We start from the raw sequence: 15,878 nt of genomic DNA, 5'->3' as shown, positions 1-15,878 counted from the left end.
AACACTCACCTAGATTATCCACTTTAGATAAGCAGAGTAACAGAACGTGAAGAAGGCGACATTACCGATCGTAGCTTTATCAGCTGCTGCTTCGACTGGCAGCACCGGTTGTCGTTATTGTTGATAATAGATTGCAGAATGGCGAATCAGTAAGGAGCTGTGAAGGATTGTTGTCTGCGTCTGATGAACATCACAGCAATCTGAATACAAGAGCGAATGTGACGCTCCGATAATGTACAGTATGCAGATAGTGTGTTTTTATTGTCATCTCATTTGGAGCGTTTGGTGTTTCTTACAAGGTAACGATTGGAAGTATCTTATCGTAACATATTCGATTACATATTTGCTCTTGTATCACGTTGAAGTGTCATTGTTGCATCAGTCATATTCCTGTCGTTATTCGTATTTCCGTGCTACGCGACATGCTATTGTGCGTACACGTTTGTTACACGTCGTTTTGTAGTTACCGCCGACTATGTCAAATTGTCACACGATGGGCCTGTTGTGTTGGGCGGCACGATCACCTTTAGAGCTGACTTGTACGGGGATGACGGCGAACGACCACGAGGCATTTTCAATTACAAGTGGCAGGATAATTCGTTAGAAAATCACAAGTATCAGGTCGGTGTTATGATAATATATTATTTGTTATTTTCCAGCGAACCTGTCAGCGAAAGGTTACTCGATGCTTTCAAGCTCCAAACTGTTTTATTTATATTTTTTTATACTAAGTATTGTTAAACATAGGAATAACATTGGATATATATTTAATTTAAATTTGTAAACTACTTTTCTCCTATGAAAATGTAGATATTTATTTAGCTATTGTCATTTCTCTCGAATATTGCATGAAAACTTATTTTATATTGTTATCATAATTTATATAGTGAACTTTGCATATTGTTACTCTTTTAGACTGAAGGGATACCAAATACTACAACATTTTGGAGCTTAAGTTATCCACGACAAATTAATGTTCCTGGCAGATATATCATGGAGATACAAGTTGAACACCACTATTTTCCATTTGTGTGGTTGCATGATACAAGCGCTCGTGTCGAATTTGAAATCTCCGGTAAGCTTTGTGTCGATAAAGCCTCGTGTAAATTCTGCTTCTGAAATATTATATGTTTCATCTTTATCATTTGTTCTAATCATAGAATGCCTCAATGGTAACATGACCATGGAGCAGGGCAATAAAACCATATCAGGGGAATATGTTTCCTCTGTGAATGAGACAAAATTAATGATAGACATGCGTAAAGGAGATTACGATTTCATAACGAAAAACGCCACGTCTATATCGACATATTGGTTTGTCGATTGCAAATATTACGGTCAAACAAATGACTTCGCATTCGTATATAATTTTACGGGTCCCGACACGACGCACGAAGTAGGAGCTCTGGTAGTTGCTTCGTACATACCTCCAACAACCACAACCGTCCTACCACCTACCACTACCACTACGCCCGTACCCGGTAACATAACGACAGTCGCACCGAACAATACTACAACTAGCCCAAATGGAACTATCGCACCTGCGACAACAACCGCATCGCCGACAACTGTCACAACTGTAAAGCCTACGACGTTGAAGCCCGCGACTACCGCGTCGCCGACGAATGCAAGCGCGATAGACGCCGCCAACATGTCTTTACCTTACATCTGTTCGAATGCATCTCTCATTCCGCCGGATCCCAACAATACATATGGATATTTCCATAAAAAGATAAATGTCCGTGGTCAGTTAAGACGCATTATTATTATCTTAAGGGAAAATCCCTCCTTACAATTTGATTTAATTCGGTACTTTCTCCGGAATCTGACGTCCGTTGAATTTACGATCTTTCATTGAATATCTATGCAAATGTTTCCTCAGCTCCCATCTCGAACATCTCAGTGGACGGTACGAATTGGATTCAACCGTGGGACATGTTGAATCTGAACATAACATGCAGAGGATCGGGACCTTTCCACAAGTGTCTTCTGTTCCACCGCGGCAAGTACAATATCACGGGCAATGAGACGTGCGACAATGTGGAACCCTTGCCCACCTGTAATTTCTCCATCATCCATTATTTCCTGGAGCCCAGCGTCTACACGATAATAATTGTACTGAACAACGAAGTTAGCACGCAGATTTATCCATTAACGATAAACATTTACAAAGGTAAACCAATAGCGTATCGATTTCTACCGAGTGTTCTCGAATTTTGATTTATCCGCGAGATAACGATAACGATTTGTTTTTTTCTTATTCTTACAGTCACGACGAAGCCACAGCTATCGGTCATTGTAGTGCCGGTTTCTTGCACGCTCGTGGCCGTGGTGCTGATAGTGTTCGGTGTGGCGTATTATATTCAGAGCAGAGCAAGGTTCACAGTGGAAGTCGCTGACTTCGACTTTGGGCAAAATAACCCAGAGATGGAGTACAAAACGTTTGCTGAACGCTTGCGCGACTCGTTCAATAATACTGTAAGGCCCAAAGGCAAAGGGATAATTCTACGCTTGCCCTATTACGGCAGCATGAATCACTGACAAATATCGACCATGCGAATTAAGCGGCCTACCGTTGTATAACTGTTCCGTTATTAAAAGTGCAGTACGATCTAATTTTTCTCTCCCTTTCTTTTCGTTCTTTCTGTTTCACTTTCTCATGATTTTCAATCTCGCTCATTCTTCTAGTTGCTTACTCCACGTGTAGTCGGATCGAACTAGAAAAGTGATTAAGCCGTAATGACACTTTCCAATGACTAACATTGTTTCTCAGCATCGTCTCGAATGAATCGTCAAGTAACGTGCAACGTGTTTATTGCAGGGGTATAAACCACTTAACAATCCGCAAACGCATCAGTGACGTATGAGCAAGGAGCAAAGACCTTCCGAGGATGAGAGACGACACTAAACTTACTGTAGCAAGAGTGTCTGCGAGAAGTAGCATTGCGGAAACACGTGCCAGACGGGGGAACACCCGTCGGCAAATTCCACGGTGTTGGTGGCGAAGAGGTCCGTCAAATGTCTCGTTGCTGCGATTAAGTAGATATTAAGTAACATCACTTGAAGATCGACGTGTCATAAAAAGGAAAAATAAAATACGACAAATCATTGCGTGATCTTTCCAAAGAATTTGCGGATCGCTAGGTCAACGTTGTATATAAGCGTGGAAGAAATTACGAAGATGTATATATAGGCTGTGAATATGTGTAGCGTGCAATAGTGTGGTAGCGTCGCTCTTACGTGATACATGAAAGAATTTGATATTTTTTTAAGGCCTCGAATATGAAAGTTATCGATTGATAGCCTTTTTATGATTTACCGTACGTCCTTGCTTAACGCTAAAGCGTTAGTGTGTCACTATTGTGTGATCGTAATATACCGCATAATATATTCTTTATACTTACACGAAATGTGAGGTGAAATTGTATGTTATATTAGTTCGCATTATGTTGTAGGAGTGAAGGAGAATTGATTTGCTGCTTTTAGAAGATCGGTGATGATTCTTTAGAGAATTCTATATGTATATGTAATATATTCTAATTCTACATGATTTGTTCTATATTTATGCATTCTAATTCTATATGTCGTATTCCACGGGATCATCCGTTAATTTTACGACGACACCGATATAATTTCCCTTTATATCTTTCTCTTTCGCTCTTAATCACTCACACACCGTAACACACAAATGCGAACGTACACACGTGGAAATCGCCAGGCGAGGGGGCTTTATTAAGAAGCAGAATTAAATCACGACCAAATTGAGAGATTCTTTTATACGTGGTGTGTTATATTTATAATTCATTGATAAGTAGAAACTCTCTTTTAGAAAATTTTGAACCAAGTCACTAGATGGGCAGGTATACTATTACGAACGCTTGTACAAGATACTCTAGGCTAGAAGAATAGTCTAACTCGAAAAAAAAAAAAAGAAATATAATTATCGCAATATCGTGATGCAAAAGTATTTATCTGCCGAATATCTAATAAAAAGAAACGAAATACGTTACGGACGGCACGTTAGGTGTCGTTTCTCATATTACCGTCATTCGGACGATTGGTTGTTATGATGTCGATGTACGGGATCTGTTTCGTCGGCAGCCGCGATATGCGAACATTTTGTTAAAAAATTATTGTAATGCTGTAATGATACTTTGATTAAAGTGATTGGTTTTAATTAGCCATAATCTCCATCATAATTTGAACGCAGCATCGTCACCGAACGGACGGATTTTTATTTCCAACTGTAATCCGACTCGTCGTCAGATCAGAGAAATTTTCTTTACTCTGTAACTCGTAATAACATAATCGAGCATGGCGATTAATCGATTCGAAAGATCCGAACGAAATGATAATCGACACGTAGAATCGTGTGCATCTATACATCGATCCCACGATGCATGGCCCTTTTCAAGATGGCGGCGTGTGCAACAAACTTGACGAGTCGCGTCTCGTAAGGGACGCTTTTATATCCCGACCGCGTGGTGAATATCGGCCAATGTGTGCACGATCACACACTCAGTGTCAGCCAGCGTGTCGCTAACTGTCCGGTGTGATCGCGAATTCGCGTTCCCTCGCTCACAGTGCCTGCAATCGCGACACAACGAGGATGTCGGTGAGCTACGCTAGAATGAAGGCGTGCTACGAGGCGTCTTCGCCGACGACGACAGCAATGACTACGAGCACGACAACAACCACGACGACCACGACAACGAGCAGCTCGTCCAGACGGGCCGGTTCGGAACAAGACTGGCAAATGCAGCTAGCCTTTTGTAAGCCTCGTCATAATGGCACCATCGAAGGCGTAAATTACATCAGTCAAACCTGGCGGATGAAAGAGCGGGTATGTGCGCAAACGACACAGACGGTGCAACTGGTGCATGTTCGGACTTTACGTGCTGGCGACGCAAAGAGAAACGTGGCCGAGAAAACATTACGATATATGATATGACGAAATTCATAGATTTTAACTAGTGAGAGAGAAAGAGAGAGAGATAGTGCTTTTTCCTCTCGCCGATGTAAGTATGCCAATTGCAAATCGATATATAACTGCGCACGTGTGTTTTTTTCTAGATGAAGACGGTGAGCGTGGCCCTGGTATTGTGTTTGAACGTCGGCGTCGATCCGCCTGACATCGTCAAGACGCAACCCTGTGCGCGACTCGAGTGCTGGATAGGTAGCTTTATTTACATCTTCTCCCCCCATTTCTTCCAGAGGATCCCGTGTGTTGTTATGTAATTGCGATTTTTGAGGTTAGACGTGAGCACGCTGCGGATCGTGTGCGGTTCCTTCGTACGCGCGACTTGCGCAAGCCTCCGCCAGGTGTCGAGCCGAAATCGAGTTCTCTCCATCTGTCATTTGATTTCAATTTTATTATTTTAATATATCAATATTAATTTAATTTATAATATTAATTTTCTCGGCGACTAATTTATCCTGTTTTTTTTTCTTTATTTTGACTTTGTCAAAGTATTCCTAGAGTAATTTACATTGTTCCTCCATGAGTTTGATTAATTATTTAGCACTTAAGCAAATGTGAATTAAAGGATAGATAACTTTAAAGTGAACATCCTTTTAGATCCTCTGTCAGTGAGCCCTCAGAAAGCTCTCGAGACCATAGGCTCGAATCTGCAGAAGCAGTACGAACGGTGGCAACCGAGAGCACGCTACAAACAGAGTTTAGACCCAACTGTTGAGGAAGTTAAAAAACTGTGTACGTCTTTAAGACGTAATGCCAAGGAGGAGAGAGTCCTGTTTCACTACAATGGTCACGGGGTGCCCAAACCTACCACTAATGGTGAAATCTGGGTGTTCAACAGGGTTAGTGCAAACAGACGGAGAATTCAAGTTGTAATTATACTTTCCCATTAAATAACTGATATTTGCATTCACACTGTTCATTGTTACAGACATATACGCAGTACATTCCATTGTCGGTTTACGACTTACAGACTTGGATGGGTGCACCTAGTATCTATGTGTATGACTGTTCTAACGCGGGTATTATTGTAGAATCCTTTCAACAATTTGCTGATCAGCACGAGAAAGAATACGAGGTAAATGCAGGATGTAAAGTTTTCTTGAAAGTGCAGTTGTATCAGAAAAAATGGCACATTGGCGGATCTAACAGGTGTTTCTCCTCCTAGATGGAGAAACAGCAGAATCGCGCGACAGGTGTGGCAGGTCCCGCGGCACCGTGCTACAAGAACTGCATCCAATTGGCGGCATGCGCGGCCAATCAGATCTTGCCGATGAATCCAAATCTACCCGCGGATATATTTACATCATGCCTCACGACGCCGATAAAAATCGCGATACGTTGGTGAGAATTATCGAGTAAAAGTGCTTGAGGACGAAGGGCTTCTATATTCATTAGCGGTGTATTTTCTGTCACGCAGGTTCGCGATGCAGAGCACGGCCAATTTGGTTCCCAACATATCGCTTGATCTCCTCGATAAGTAAGATTCTATCGTGTCGTTGTTCTGTGCTTATATTCCCCGTGAAGATCCACTCACACGAATTTTCAAATTGAACGTTTCAGAATTCCCGGACAGTTGACCGATAGGAGAACAATGTTGGGCGAGCTTAATTGGATATTCACCGCCATTACCGACACAATAGCGTGGAACACTTTACCAAGAGGTGAGTGTTCTTGATTGCAGAGATTCATTGAAATGGAGCAGTACGACAAGGTAATGCAAAATATTATCGCCTCGCTTACAGATCTGTTCCAAAGGTTATTCAGGCAGGATCTGTTGGTTGCTAGTCTCTTTAGGAATTTCTTATTGGCTGAGAGAATACTTCGCTCTTACGATTGCACACCGGTCTCCTGCCCGAAATTACCGCCCACTTATCAGGTGAGTTTCACCCATTTTGGCGAATTGTGCTCCGAATCCGGAATGGAAGAGTACCGTTGCACATTCTGTACGTATCATACATATCTCCTTAGCATCGTATGTGGCAAGCTTGGGACATGGCGCTCGACCTGTGCTTGGCACAGTTGCCGACGGTTCTGGACAATGAGGATCGTTACGTGCACTCGTCGTTCTTCGAGGATCAGCTCACGGCGTTTCAGGTGTGGCTCACTCTGGGCTCGCAGAGTCGCAATCCGCCCGAACAACTTCCGATAGTCCTTCAAGTATTGCTCAGCCAGGTTCATAGACTGAGAGCGCTGGAGCTGTTGGGGCGTTTCCTCGATCTCGGTCCGTGGGCGGTGAATTTAGCACTCAGCGTGGGAATCTTCCCGTACGTCTTGAAGTTGTTACAAAGCAACGCCAGGGAGCTTCGGCCGTTGCTCGTTTTCATCTGGGCGAAGATCCTGGCGGTGGATAACGTAAGTACCCTCGCACCGTTTCATCATCCGCACGACGTCTCAATTTAGAAATGTATCTTGGTAGTACGTAAAATTTTTCAATCGCAGACCTGTCAAGCGGATCTCGTGCGCGACGGTGGCCATAAATACTTCTTGTCGGTGCTGCAGGATACCTCTACTCCGGTAATTCATGCATTACATCTTATTTGATCCGACAGTCGCGTTCAGACAGTGCAGGTAAAAATCTCTCGTAAACGAAAGCACCTTCGACCGTTGTATTTCAGAGCGAGCACCGAACATTAGCGGCATTCGTACTGGCCAGTATCGTGAACGATTACCGGCCGGGTCAGGTGGCCGCGAATCACGGTAACCTCGTATCGATATGTCTGGAGCAACTGAACGACACGAACCCGTTACTACGGCAGTGGCTGTGCTTGTGTTTGGCGCGGCTTTGGCACAATTTCGATAAAGCAAGATGGTGCGGCGTCAGGGATATTGCTCACGAGAAGCTTTTCAATTTACTGAAGGATCCCGTACCAGAGGTAAACGACTTGAATTCTGAATACTGCAAGGATCATCGGGTTGATTGTGGAGCATCTGAAGAATTTGCCGATAATGCCGACGCTCTTAACGACTTATAGATTGTTTCGTGATTGTTAATCGAATCGAAATCGTCGTTGCATTTCATTGGAAATCACCGCTACTCTGACATTGTTGTTAGAATTTATTATTAATGGTATATTTTTTCATCGATTTTAACGCGTAATGTTGACCTCTCACCTTTCATTGTTACAGGTTCGGGCGGCTAGTGTATATGCATTGGGCACATTTATAAACAGCGTTACAACCAGAAGCGAGCACGCGAATAATATCGATCAATTCATAGCCATGACTCTTATCAATACCGTGTCTCATGACATGTCTCCCTTAGTTAGAAAAGTAAGTCGAGATCGCGAGATCTATAATCAATCGAGACTCTCGCACCGCCGACGTCGATGAGTCACGCGATTGCTGTTGCAGGAATTAGCAGTGGCTCTTCAATGGATGGTGCTGCATTTCGAGAACTCCTTCGTGACACTAGCCTTGGCCGAGGAGCACAGTCGAAAGGACCTCATTGTGGAAACTCTGTCTCCGTTCAGCGGCATGAGGCGCATTAGTTCGCGAGACAAGTTAAAAATGCTGTCCCCCAATAATACGTACAGTATAGACACGACCGACGGATTCGGGCAAGATCGCATTAAGAGGGTGTCTTCCTCGTCGTCCATTAGCAGTCTAGGTAAGACACTGGCGGTGTGTAAGCTTAATAATAAGTGTCAAAACTTATCACATGGGGTGGTGTGGCGTTCATTTCTCATTTTATGCTAGCTTCACCTATACAATGACGAACGAATGCTGTTCCACCCTATACTTGCGTTCGAGTACTGGATAACAATTATTTGCATTGATTCTTTCGTGTGCCAGGTAATAATTGGGAGTTCGTGAGGAAACCTTGCGAGTCACTTGGTAATAATGATTGGAAGTTTCGTTGCATGTTCGTACATAGTCCATACTTCGTTTTGGAAGCTAGACTACTCTCTCAGTATTACTTTTCTCGCACAAGCTTTGTATGATAGCGACGCCTCTCGTTCCTTCTTTCTCTAAGCAAAGTACCTGCCACGCTCAAAGTGACGTCCTTCGTGAATTTTGCACTCTGTTGATATCGCAGGTCACAGCTCACTCGGAAATTTACCGAGTCTCTCCTACGGCAGCGTGTACATGAAATTGTGGCACGGTTTGTGCAGTCTTGACAACGATCCTCATCCGGTGGTCGGTGCTATGTCTTACAAAGTTACCAATCATGTGCGTAACAAGGTAATGTATCGGAAGCTCCGTCCGAGAGAACTTGCTCGTATACCGATGATACACTTGCTGATGATACTGTTAAAATTATTAGATGAAGGTATCCTCGGCGCCAAAAGAAGTAACCGAAGCGAAAATCTCATCCTCGTTGTCTCTCCCGCCGTCTCCGTCGAATCGAACTAGTTATTTAAGGTCAGTCAGGACAGTCCTGTCTCTTGCAAGATGTAATATCTATTTAATTTTAAGTCACAATGATAATCTTCTGTATGTATTAGTAATAGCAAAGGAGAATCACCACCGCCTGTTGTCAATTCTGGAACGGACTTGTTGCGTTCTTCGAGAGCTTTGCCGCACAGTAGTCGCAATAGGAAACCAGTTCCTAACACGGTAAGTCGTTTTTTCCTTATCATGAAATCGTCGTGTACGATGTGGAAATTTGTCATTTTCTTGTATATTGCAACACAATGATTATAATTCTACAGATATCTGAAGAGACGGATGAAGTGCCTGGATTCAAGACGCCGTTGACTACCTCTCAGTTTGTGGAATGGAGTTGCTCACAGTTTGCCCAGCCCGCTAGTTTGGAGGACGAGATGGACGATGTGGAGAGCAAGCCGTATCTCGAGCGGGAGTGGCGGTAAGCCCGAATTAATTCATATTCCAAACGTCTTTACCATTCACTTAGGATTCAATTTATGCTTTAACGAGAGACGTTACTATTGTCAGATTTATACGCAACGAGAAGCAGAGGCACGACGCGAAGGAGCAACTGCGCACCCCGCAAAGTAAGGTGGAGTCGCAGGTGTGTCACGCGAGGTGTCCGCAGTCGCCCCAGATCTTGGTCTTTCATCCGTTCGAGTCGCATCTGGCAGTAGCGCTGAAAGATAGCTTCGGGTATTCGAATTTCCTCGTCGCAAAGAACGTCCGATAGAGCCTGAGGCGTGAAGACAGAGAAGAGAATTCTCAGCGTGCGACTGACGTGAAAACTCTTTCAGGGTATGGGATTACCAGAGCGGCTCGAGGCTGACGTACTGCGCGAGTCGCGGCAACAAAGGGAAGTCGCGCGTCACCGCACTGGAGTTCATCAACGCTCACGACCTGAGTCTTCTGATGGCCGGCTCCGACGACGGTTCCGTGAGAGTGTGGAAGAATTACTGCGGCACGATCAGTCCCGATCCGGTTTTACTCACCGCTTGGCAGGCCCTAGCGGATGTACAGCCCGCGACCAGAACTTCCAGTGGTGTGTATTGGGAAATATCGGGACTGAATGGGCAAACAAACAAATGGATAGACAGAAAATTATCACGGCAAATTGCCCGTGACGTGTTTCCAGCGACGGCCGGATTGGTCACGAAGTGGGAACAGAAGTCGCTCACTCTGGCGGTGACGGGCGACGTACGCATTGTGCGGTTGTGGGACGCTGAAACCGAACTGAAGAAGCAAGACATACCGACGGGCGCGGAGTGTTGCACCACTTGCATCGACGTTGACGGCGCAGGTGGGTTGTTCGAGGAAAAAAGACTAAGGAATAGTGTCCATGATGATAGATCTCGGATCGATATCTGATGTTTGTGTTAGTAGATGCTTGAAAGATGGTAGGGTGTTAGTAAATTTCTAATATTTTATATCTGGCCAATAATTCGCTCCGAGATTTATTATCGTAGACACTATCTCTAACGGTGAATTCAGAAAACACAAAGGGTGTGCGATAGTAGAATGATTATCTCTTTTGATTAAGGTATTCTGTTAGATCCATGGTAGATCTAAACGAATATTCCAATGACAATAGCGCTTACAACCGTTGTATTTCCTGAATGGATCTTAAGAAGTCTCGAGATAATGAAATTTGCCTGAAAACCTAATTTTAAGTCAAGGCCTCTTCAAAATCACACGAATGTATGTACGAGATAGCTTGGAAGCAAGGAATCCGATTATTATATTTTGATGTCACTTAGGTGAGATAAACGCGAATCATGTCAACTTGGAAATTCTGCCTACAGGCTCGATTATGGCACTGGGTTGCGGCGATGGGTCGGTTAGACTGTTCGATCGTCGATTACCTCCCGCAGAAGCAAGAGTTATGACATGGAGGGAACACAGCGTCTGGGTTTTGGGAACGTTCCTCAAGAAGGAATCCACGCCTCAGTTGTTCACCGGCTCTTCGTCGGGCGACATAAAGATTTTCGACCTCCGAAAAAATTCCTCCGTGAGCACGATTCAGATAACACCGAGCATCGCGGCACTGACGGCGCACGAAGCGGCCCATATTTTTGCTTGGTAAGTGAATGCAATGAATGACCTATTCATATTATTGTATCAAATTTGTCTGAAGCACTCTGCGTTGTGTAACTCTTCATAGATCATTAACTTTCTTGAATTTTATTACTTCTTTTTTTAACTTTTTGCATCTCGACAATAATATATTCGCTAGTTTCTTGAGGTAATGGGAAAAACGCATTTTCTCTTTCTTGTTTTAGCGGCACTACGAATCACTGCATTAGCGTCTACAATCACTCAGGCCAACACCTCAATACGATAAAATTCCACGAGGGCTTTATGGGTACGCGCATAAGCCCTGTGAGCTGTTTGAATTTCCACCCGCATCGCGTGGCCTTCGCGGCCGGCTTCGTGGACAGTACTTTCACAGTGTACGAGTCGCGCAGATGACCATTAGAGATGGAACACGTGTAAGGTCTTTGCAGATTTTTGTAAATTTATATAACGTTTTACGTGTATTCACTTTCGCGTGCGTCTGTCACGAGTTTTACCGCTCTGACGAGAGAAATTAGGGCTTCGCGTTCGCATCGTGTTTTTCTGCGAGAGGACCGTGCTGTTAGTTCCTACGGTGATTAGACAATAGTCTGCTCCCCCCTCTCCTCACTCCCGTTATTTTTGCTAGAAGACACGATCTTACCTGTTACTTGTCGTGCAAAGGATGAATGGAAGGAAGGAAGGAAGGAAGGACGGAAGGACGGAAAGTAGTTGTTAGCTTTTGTGATAAACAAGTACCGCAAGTAGATTAACCAAAGTATCTCGAGGTGACCAAAGAACAATCCGAAGATACGATTAATCATCGGCAAGCAGGTATGCACGTGTGTGTGTGTGTACATGTGAGAAAGAGAGACCTCGACTTCCCTGCATAATGAAGTAGAAATTGTCGCGAGGGAGACTTTGAGCTTTTCGATTGATAAACGCTTACGATCTGTACCGGTGAAGTAATCTCAACTGTTGTGCCATGCAATTTGCTTCAAGACGAAGCTACTATAGGGAGATTTTTACGCTGCGGAGATATTTTAACTACCGAGAAACAATAGCACGCGCCCGAGTCGGCGCGAGCTTTATTACGTACGTCTTGCTTCACGTGCATTTTCATCAACCTTGAGGCAGTTGACGTCAACGTTCACTGCGTTTCACGCTTTACTGTTATTTCCCGATGATCTTGTCTATTTCTCTGCTTTTTTTCTGTTATTCCTTTTTGTCGTCATGTTCCTGATTAATTAGGTGATACATGTATATGTTTTGAAAGAAAAATTTTTTAATTGTTACTGATGTCGTACAAACTTATATAGGGATACGTGTGAGATATGATTACGCATAATCCGATAAACGGTGAGATTCAAAACGAAGCACATTTGTTACGCATTTGTGCGCCGATTCCAAGTGGCAATATTATATGTACCTGCTGCACGTAATAACTTCACGTGTAGTGTTCGCGGATTAACGACGCAGATGCAATCACGCAAAACTTTCTAGATAAGCATATATGGTATGTGTACACCTCTAAGTAAGCGATGGACAAACAGCTGTCTGCAAATTGCGACGTATGTATGTACGTGTGCGTGTGAGAGAGAGAGAGAGAGAGTATTTTTGGTCCGAACGAATTAAATTAAATTTTCAAATGAATATGCGATTATTGTTTACGTACAAATTCATCCGACGAGAGCAGTTCTGCCCGCGTTAAAGCCATGATATACGGGCTATTTCGTTGCGCCGTCGAGTAGCGAGATTAAGTAAAAGTATTATTGCAATTAGCTGGTATACCAAGCTCTCGTCGTATACATGCACGTGTATATAAGAGAGATCGAGAGATACGCTAGTGGGTCATATCACTAATTGCGACGCGACCAAGTCGATCGTATATCATACAATTACAACGAAACGTCGCGCAGTAGGGCCACATTTACATTGGAAATAATTTGATATGCTTTTCTTTGCCCCAACGTGCGTTACTAACAAAAGTAATTTGTTGGTTTTGGTGTATGAAGTTAAATTGGCGAATTGAGATGTATTTATGTCGAGATTGTCGCAAAGTACATGGATACTACACTGGCGCTGTTTAACGATCGATTTACAAGAGAGAGATAAATATACAATATAATCATAATTTAACCATAATTTCTACTAACTTCACTTGTACACGTATACACGAGACAATACGTCAATAACAAAATATTTTGTTATCATTTTAAGTAAGCAATCTTTAATTAACGTAATTATTGTAATTACTGTAATTAACGAGAAGCCACCCGCGTTTGTTAAAGTTGTGCGAAATATTTAGAAGACACTGCGAGCTTCACACATTGAACGGTAACGCGCGATACTGAGAGAAAGAGAGAACATCTCTGCGTTATCGTGCGATATCAGCGATTACGGCCACGAATAATAATTGCATGATAGCGTCGGATGATAATAATGACGATGAATTATATACGAATTATATATTATATTATTCGGTTACGTTGTTAATTTATTGACTTCCGCTCGCGATCACTGTCGCTGCTATTCGTAAAGTGCGTTTTCAGCCAATATTCGCGAGAACTGAGGGCGACCCCAGCTTCTTGAGCGAACGCGACCACCGACGGACAGACAGACGGACGGTTACTGTTGTGACGACAGACACATTGTAAATATGTATACATATAGGGAGCGCACCGAGAGAAGATGATGCACGCGCGGAAGACGTTCGCGCGGCTAACTTCTATCTCTTTATATTATACGATAGTTTTATCATTGACGTCTCTAGGCGTGCTCGATAAAGCGACCGGGAGATTGATGCGTGTGCATTGTAGGAGCTATTTCCGTTAATTGCACATGTATACAGATAGAGGCGAAGGAGCAGCGAGACGTACTTAAGCATCATCACCATCGCCCGTTGAGCCGTGTGAAAACTGTGCATTTCTTTGTAATCAAGGCGAAGATGATCTCAGCAGTTCCCAGTTATATTCGGGAAGTAAATTTTCCCACTCTCCGCATTTCTCTGCGAGCTCACCGAGGGAGAAGAGCTTTGCAGTCCTTTGCCACCGACGTTTTTGGCGCAATTGGAACATGACGCGACAAATGATCCGAGCATGAGGAAAGAGAAACGCACGGTGATTATATACGTGATTATTACGACCATCTGTATCGGCAAGCCTAGACCGACTTCCCTATGTATTATATACAACTTGATAATCGCGTCGCTACATTGTTATTAGCTAGCAATAATAAATGCCGGGGATTCGCCAGCTGATTTGTTACGGTATGAGAGACGAGAGAGAGAGAGAGAGAGGCGAGTGACAACGTATCGACTCGCGTTGTATGCTATTGTAAATTTATGTAATTATGTAATCGCCTCGTAGAACGAAATACAGTATAGTCACGTTATGCACCGATGTATAAATAACCTCATGAGCGCGCGCTTTATCTATACTTTTCTCCATAACTTTTATATCGCATCTACGATCGCATACCTTGATATCGCGCTGCGTCGCGTCTGCAATTTACGATAATCACCGGCGGCCTGATGTGTTTTCCTCGCAAATAAGCCCCTGCCTGCCGCAAGTGAAGCTAAATCAGCGGCTGACACGCTGTGTGTGCTTGTTTGTACTGAAAATATTTTTCTTCGCTGGCAAGTTGCAGTCTTATCTGCCTTGCTGCCGGAAAATCTCTCAGCTTATCCACGGACGACCTTTTACATGTGTTACGTCTTTTAGGTGTTTACGTGTTAACCGCCTTTGTTAGGACAACAGTCAGGTCAGGTTGATTATCTCTTTTGCGATACAGCCGGGGAACGAAATTATGTTAGTGCGAGTTTCTTGTGAAAAACACACAGTACGCGTATAATAATTATGCATTCGTAGATAAAAATGTGGTCTCCCGTGGAGTTCACGAGTATAACGCGAAGAAAACTGCAAATAAGAGCTCGGTGTCGCAGTTATGTAGCAATATAGAAAAGTTGTGCGCTAATAATCACGGTAAGGCTCTTATTTGTTGTTCCTTCCCATGTCAGGTTTATTTTATACGGAGTGTTCGTCGCTAAGTGAGATCTGTCACATACTTGTAGCTTAGATCAATGTGAACGAGAAAGTTTACCATTTTGCAAATAACCACGCGAATTTTTGAATTATTAGTTAAAGAAGCCTCTGTGCGCGTGGTTATTTTCAATAATTAATAATTCGAAATTTTTTACGATCGCAAAATGGTAGAAGAAAATTGTTTTCTTCACATTGACCTAAACTACAAGTTCACAACAGATGTCCCACTTGGCGATAGAAGCCCTATGTATTGTTAGATACAATCGCAAGATCGACATATTCTCTGCCTCGCGTCCACCAAAGTAAGCAGCGGCAGGCTCCGGAAGCGGCACGTTATTTCGAGAAATCTAGATTTCACAGCGTATAGCAAAAAACTCGGCGCCGAGGAGGCGAAGCGTCCTGAGGTTCGCACCTCGCGACGTCACGCGCCGCGT

The 15,878-nt window shown here is 43.5% G+C and overlaps 2 protein-coding genes across 6 annotated transcripts; both read left to right on the top strand.

Annotated features, from left to right (window-relative positions):
* Positions 1-115: 115 nt before the first annotated feature.
* Positions 116-4,180, top strand: LOC106743348. Of its 2 annotated transcripts, none has more exons than XR_001374357.1 (7): positions 116-299; positions 464-621; positions 916-1,075; positions 1,161-1,745; positions 1,883-2,173; positions 2,270-2,605; positions 2,822-4,180. XR_001374357.1 is itself a non-coding variant. In XM_014617108.1 (7 exons), exons 1-7 carry the CDS (start codon positions 233-235, stop codon positions 2,858-2,860), a joined length of 1,509 nt encoding a protein of 502 aa, XP_014472594.1. In that variant the 5' UTR covers positions 116-232; the 3' UTR covers positions 2,861-4,180. The 2 variants fall into 2 exon arrangements, 1 of the variants encoding a protein (XP_014472594.1); XM_014617108.1 differs by having other exon boundaries at positions 2,270-2,478.
* Positions 4,181-4,423: 243 nt separating this feature from the next.
* On the top strand, positions 4,424-14,794 carry LOC106743346 (regulatory-associated protein of mTOR). 4 transcript variants are annotated; one of them, XM_014617106.1, is made up of 23 exons: positions 4,424-4,843; positions 5,074-5,176; positions 5,579-5,820; positions 5,910-6,056; positions 6,147-6,322; positions 6,399-6,458; positions 6,542-6,642; positions 6,724-6,857; positions 6,950-7,333; positions 7,421-7,495; positions 7,597-7,854; positions 8,108-8,251; positions 8,333-8,588; positions 8,774-8,815; positions 9,018-9,163; positions 9,246-9,343; positions 9,427-9,538; positions 9,634-9,788; positions 9,878-10,045; positions 10,147-10,391; positions 10,485-10,649; positions 11,152-11,428; positions 11,629-14,794. In XM_014617106.1, the coding sequence occupies exons 1-23, from the start codon at positions 4,610-4,612 to the stop codon at positions 11,816-11,818; spliced, it is 3,912 nt and encodes a 1,303-aa protein (XP_014472592.1). In that variant the 5' UTR covers positions 4,424-4,609; the 3' UTR covers positions 11,819-14,794. The 4 variants fall into 4 exon arrangements, with proteins under 4 accessions (XP_014472592.1, XP_014472591.1, XP_014472593.1 ...); XM_014617105.1 differs by having other exon boundaries at positions 10,147-10,649; positions 11,629-11,838; positions 12,051-14,794; XM_014617107.1 differs by lacking the exon at positions 8,774-8,815.
* The last annotated feature ends 1,084 nt before the right edge of the window (positions 14,795-15,878 follow it).

This window comes from Dinoponera quadriceps, unplaced genomic scaffold, assembly GCF_001313825.1.
Source record: "Dinoponera quadriceps isolate SergipeBrazil2010 unplaced genomic scaffold, ASM131382v1 scaffold616, whole genome shotgun sequence".
Classification (NCBI taxonomy): domain Eukaryota; kingdom Metazoa; phylum Arthropoda; class Insecta; order Hymenoptera; family Formicidae; genus Dinoponera; species Dinoponera quadriceps.
The sequence above is the reverse complement of the archived record's forward strand: the minus strand, read 5'-3'. Positions and strand labels throughout refer to the sequence as shown.